The sequence below is a fragment of the Trachymyrmex cornetzi genome, unplaced genomic scaffold (genome assembly GCF_001594075.2).
Source record: "Trachymyrmex cornetzi isolate Tcor2-1 unplaced genomic scaffold, Tcor1.1 scaffold67, whole genome shotgun sequence".
Lineage (NCBI taxonomy): Eukaryota > Metazoa > Arthropoda > Insecta > Hymenoptera > Formicidae > Trachymyrmex > Trachymyrmex cornetzi.
Window position 1 is genome coordinate 4,154,856 of NW_017299992.1, and position 5,235 is coordinate 4,160,090.

The 5,235-nt window shown below is 35.6% G+C and overlaps 2 protein-coding genes across 3 annotated transcripts; one reads left to right on the plus strand and one right to left on the minus strand.

Annotated features, from left to right (window-relative positions):
- Nucleotides 1-1,583: 1,583 nt before the first annotated feature.
- On the plus strand, nt 1,584-3,128 carry LOC108767315 (uncharacterized). 2 transcript variants are annotated; one of them, XM_018517091.1, is made up of 5 exons: nt 1,584-1,602; nt 1,666-1,816; nt 2,030-2,674; nt 2,759-2,946; nt 3,031-3,128. In XM_018517091.1, the coding sequence occupies exons 2-5, from the start codon at nt 1,717-1,719 to the stop codon at nt 3,079-3,081; spliced, it is 984 nt and encodes a 327-aa protein (XP_018372593.1). In that variant the 5' UTR covers nt 1,584-1,602; nt 1,666-1,716; the 3' UTR covers nt 3,082-3,128. The 2 variants fall into 2 exon arrangements, with proteins under 2 accessions (XP_018372593.1, XP_018372592.1); XM_018517090.1 differs by lacking the exon at nt 1,584-1,602 and having other exon boundaries at nt 1,621-1,816.
- A 148-nt stretch (nt 3,129-3,276) lies between these two features.
- mRpL4 (mitochondrial ribosomal protein L4) lies at nt 3,277-4,887 on the minus strand. Its single transcript, XM_018517094.1, has 3 exons — nt 4,354-4,887; nt 3,876-4,284; nt 3,277-3,451 (listed from the first exon to the last, which is right to left on the minus strand). The coding sequence occupies exons 1-3, from the start codon at nt 4,657-4,659 to the stop codon at nt 3,306-3,308; spliced, it is 861 nt and encodes a 286-aa protein (XP_018372596.1). The 5' UTR covers nt 4,660-4,887; the 3' UTR covers nt 3,277-3,305.
- Nucleotides 4,888-5,235: the final 348 nt, after the last annotated feature.

Below are 5,235 nucleotides of genomic sequence, written 5' to 3' on the forward strand. Positions count from 1 at the left end.
ATAAGACGTGTAGGATAATGTGAGATAGAATGTATAGGATAAAATGAAACAGAAATATGTCACTAGTACTATAAATGGCTGCTAAGTCACGCAATTGGTTAGATTGCAACAGCGAATCAGAATGCATAACACCAGTTGCGCCTGTCTGATAAATCTAGGACTCTACCCGGATCTACGATAGATTTTTAAGTCTTAAGCCGTAAGGAATGGACGAATCACAATCAATTATTCTCCTCGCACTCGATTGTAATTGATCAATTTCTTATGGCCGCAGCACACACTCTTGCATAACGCATAATACATAGTGCATAATGGAATCAACCAATGGAAATTCTTCTTTTCCATAGAATGAGAGGAAAGGAAAGTTTCTGATTAGTTGATTCGCTTATGCACTATGCGTTATGCGTTATGCAAAAGCTTGTGTCTGGGCTCTTAGGGCTATCGCACATGAAATGCTTAACAGAGCATAAGCATAACATACGGCCGCTAAACCAATGAGCATCTTATATAAATCAATATGGCGACATTATGCTAGATGCTCATTGGGCCAGCAGTCTTATGTTATGCTTATGCTCTGTTATGCATTTCATGTGCAATAGCCTTTAGGTTTAAAACACCTATTGTAGATCCGGACTTACGTGTTACCCAGGATCTACAATAGGGTTTTAAGCCTTAAGCCATAAGAAATGGGCGAATCACAGTCGTTTATTCTTCTCGGATTCGACTGTAATTGGTCAGTTTCTTACGGCATAAGGCATAAAACACCTATTGTAGATCCGGACTTATGCAAGATTTTGTGCTGTGCGGGGGGGGGGGGGGGGGGTGATCTCGATTGACCACGGCTTGATTGGACACCACCAATCACAGCGACCGGTGCTTAGGAGCTTTGTAGTCTCAAGCGCTGTGAGTGGCTCGTATCCAATTGAGCCGTGTCCAACTGGGTGCCACCCCTGTGCGGCCATGGGAAAGCTCCGATTGCACACATTGCATGTTGCACACATGCGTCACTAATTGGCTAAATTAAAAATAAAATATTCTCATTGGTAAAGCAGTGAAAAAAAACTAGGCACCAGCTGACATGAGTGGTGTGTGCAATCGGGATTGTAGGCAAATGGGATCCTCCCTGCGGCCATAACGCGGAACGAGAGTGGAACCAATCGCAAGTGTTCCGCATCATTTGCAATTGGTGTGGCACGCTTGTGATTGGTTCTCCTCTTGTTCCTCGTTACTATTCCGTTGCATGAATAGGCTGAGATGTAAACTTAAGCCGATGAGCCAATCAGGATATTGCTTTAGATCTATGTAATCTGACGGAAATAGAAATAGTAGTAAACTTATCTATAAGGGGCTCCGCACAATAAAAGGAACAGGGAACAGAGAATAAGAATTTCAACCTATCAGAAATCATGTATTGTGGAATACACAGTTTCTGATAAGTTAAAATTCCTATTCTCTGTTCTCTGTTCCCTGTTCCTTTTATTGTACGGAGCCCCTAAGGCAGATTTCAACCGGTCGAGATCCCCAAGTCTGATCTCTTTCTTTTTACTGCGTGATCTTAGGTTTCTCTCTGATGATAATATTAACGTTTCTCTTATTTAAAAGGTGAGAATTGAATTTGAGTCGAAAAAACCAATCAAGGAGAAACCAAAAGAAGTAGAAGAAAAGGTGAGAAGTGTCGTATCATCTTTCAAATTTCTTTCTCAATTTGATGCAATTATGTCAGAGATTAAAGATGATCCGCGAGAAGTTCTCGTTCTTTTGAATTCGTTAGGATTCGTCGGCATCACTGCGATTCAACTAAAAGCTTTTATGAAAGGTAACACTTGATTTTTCTTTTTATTTCTTTCCGTTTTATTTTTATTTTACAATAATAACAATAATAATAATAATAATAATATTATTGCCACATTATTGATCGATACACATTTGTTTATATTATTTTTCCTTCCTATTGTTATTTTGCTAAAAAATCGATGTGTGTTTACTTTGTTATAAAACAGTTGGGATTTTGCTACATTTTTCTTTCTAGATTTGAAGATATACAGAAAGGTAAGAGAACGCGAAAGGCAGCAACAAAAAGAAGAGATTAAAACGAAAATAATTAACAAGCAACAGACTCTGCTCAGGGAAGCTTATAGACATCATGACACAGCAGATTATTCCTTGAGCAATATCGTTCCTTCCGAATTTTCAAATTCGCTTGATGATGAGTCAGTGGTAAAAGTTCGAATAAGATGTATCTCTAAGGAGGAAGATGTACAAAAACAAAGATGCTCCAAAGCAAACGTGATAAAATCAGATGAGAAATTATCAGAAACAAAATGCAACAAGCAAAATGCTATTGAAGTAGCTGAATCTAATAGGATTTATTGTGAACAAAATTATTCTAATACTAAATCTTATCCAGTTATTAAAAACTCAAAAAGTGAAACTAAACAAGATATTTTTGAATGTTTAACAAAAAATAGTCATTTGGCAGAAAGATATAAGGAAAATTTAAAAATAGACGAACAGATGAAACCAATGACTTTGATACATCCATCGAGCGCACCGGTTTTATCAAATTATGTAAGCCAATCGGAATCAAAGAGCGTTACATCAGATCCGACTGGAAACATTCGTACACAAAGTGCCTTATCTGCAAAATCATCTGTTAATTCTGGACCTAAATCATGTAAGTTGTGTAAGATTTATATATATAATTTTGTTAAAATCTTTAAGAATTTTTCTTTTTTGTATTCGAGCTATTTGTATACAGTTATTCGACCATGGAGGTTACAATCGGAGGTACAGAAAAGTATCATCAACAAGAAGTGTGACCCTGTTGCTCTTTATCAAAAGTATCAACAAGAATGGAAGCGGATATCCTTTCCTGGAGAAGCAAAGCATTCCAAAGTAAGGTGGGCTGTGCGAGAAAAGATGCTTGGTACAGATCCACATCCTATAGTAAGATTCATAAATTGTTACAATGTCAGTTATGAATGTATATGCTGAAAATTTTCCTGTAAAATATATATGATTTAATTTTAGCCACTTTCAAAAAAGTCGATGACACGCACACCAATATTAAAGAGGAAGTGACAGATAACGAATTGTCTTAAAGAGAAGAAATGTATACCTATAGAAAATTGATTTGTTAAATAATATGACAATAATTAAACTATTTTACTTTAATATTTTTTAATGATTTAATTTGTAAAGTGATACTTAAAATATGTACATACACAAGCATTGCAATCTGTATATATAACCAATAATACACATATATGTATGCATAAGTTTCTAATTTCATGAAAAATCGTTTCTCATTGTTGATTAAGTTTAAATGGACGTAATAATTGATTATTGTCCGCCCTATGTAAATGATAAAGTAATTTTTCTTCTATTAGTCTAGCTGCTTTTTCCGTAAGTACCAGAGTGTTGTGTTTCAACATGCTATACACGTTCAAACCTATATACATAAAAAAAAATAGATGTAAAACTTCAGTATATGACATATATTAATGTTGTTACTTATTAGGAATCATTAAAGAAGACGATAATAAGCATCTCCTTTACTAATTAAAAGATTATTTCATTCTGACTAATTTGGACATTGAACTCAACAAGTCCAGAAGCATCTTAAAATGTTGGGAGTAAATTCGTTCTCGTGGAAATCATAAGATGTAATTACATGTAAAGATGAAAGCTTAGAATATTTAAATGATTTATACACATTTACATCAACCCTCTAAATTTATTGCTCAAGTATATTTAACTTAATGTATGTGAATTTTTATTTTTGGCTGCGATTTGTATTATTAGGTTTGCTTAGATATCAGAATTCATACAATTTATGTATAGAATTTATGCATGTTGCATAAATTCAGACTTACCGTAAACAGGCATTATATTGACATGCTTAATTTGATCAGTAGCTAGCGTAATATTTGTAGGCATAATATCATAGCTGTCTATAAGAAGAACAGATGGTCCCCAATTTCTCTCCTCGATTAACCGCTCTACATAGGAAGGTTCCGACGTTGGAATTTCTAATTCATCGACTATATGTAAATCATCTTGAGCGAGTTTCACAGATAATGTTGCCGTAAGACCTGCTAGACGGGTGTAAAATGGCAACATGTAAAAGTGCGGCGTTGGAGACCGAGGACCATGCGCTACTCCACCACCTCTCCACAATGGTGAACGTATACTCCCATGGCGAGCTCGTCCTGTTCCTTTCTGTGGCCAAGGCTTTCTACCACCGCCTCGGACTTCAGCACGTGTTTTTGTATGCGCATAAGACTGTAAACAAATATGTATCGATATAAATCTCGAACACTTGACACAAATATAATTACACAATACACTTACAACCCAGCCGTACATTCTCTGCCATCTCACATTCTGATGAATGATATCAATACGAGGTGCAGCAGCATAGATGTGTGGGTGTAAAGTAACCAAACCCAATTTCTTTTCCTCTACGGTATTTAAATTCTCTAGCCATACTTGCCGAGGCTTTTGATAGAAATTGTTTCCGTCGTCGTATTGTATCTCGGATATAATTGGAACGATATCTTCAATTTTTGCTTGATTTTCTACAGTCATGCAATATCTCAACGGAGGACATGTAGTTCTTTGTAACTTGCCAACGATCCTTCGAAATAGCATCGACATTTTGTCGAGAAAAAGATGTTTTTTATTCCTCCACTAAAATTCTCTTGCCTTTGTAATTATTTAGAATACGAGATTCACCACGAATCTTGATGAAAACACTTATTTGACGTGTTTTTGCATGATACGATAAAAATATGGTAGAAAAACGCGGCACTCTGCTTCGCGAAACGAAATATTAATAAGTTTGTCCAAGTCTGTTACTATTGAGGTTATGAAATCTGTCATGAGCCACGGTCACGGAGTAAAAAGAAGGAGATGAGGATAAAACCATAGACGTATAAGATAGACGATAGACCCAGCATCGGGTAGTATATGTTGGGAATTGGCAGAACGGTGCGAGAGGCTAAATAGATATGATATATATCACAATTGTATAGTCTTGTTTTATTTATGAATATATTTAAAAATTGACAAATTCTGTACAATATTCTATAAATACGTCAGAAGAATGGAAAAATGTATTTTACAATCAAAACAATACAGTAAGACAAGATTATAATTATTAGGCTGCTTTCCTTTTAGGAGACACAAACCGACACAGTATAACACACTCAAACACAGTTTGCCACGCTTAAA

What these genes read in the sequence shown, in the direction of transcription:
- LOC108767315 (XM_018517091.1), top strand. Translation starts at nt 1,717, where the DNA reads ATGTCAGAGATTAAAGATGATCCGCGAGAAGTTCTCGTTCTTTTGAAT. An exon ending in ACTAAAAGCTTTTATGAAAG is followed by an intron (nt 1,817 to 2,029) that starts GTAACACTTGAT and finishes TTTTCTTTCTAG; the next exon opens with ATTTGAAGATATACAGAAAG. An exon ending in TAATTCTGGACCTAAATCAT is followed by an intron (nt 2,675 to 2,758) that starts GTAAGTTGTGTA and finishes ATTTGTATACAG; the next exon opens with TTATTCGACCATGGAGGTTA.
- mRpL4 (XM_018517094.1), bottom strand. Translation starts at nt 4,659, where the DNA reads ATGTCGATGCTATTTCGAAGGATCGTTGGCAAGTTACAAAGAACTACA. An exon ending in AGAGAATGTACGGCTGGGTT is followed by an intron (nt 4,285 to 4,353) that starts GTAAGTGTATTG and finishes ATTTGTTTACAG; the next exon opens with TCTTATGCGCATACAAAAAC. An exon ending in CAATATAATGCCTGTTTACG is followed by an intron (nt 3,452 to 3,875) that starts GTAAGTCTGAAT and finishes TTATGTATATAG; the next exon opens with GTTTGAACGTGTATAGCATG.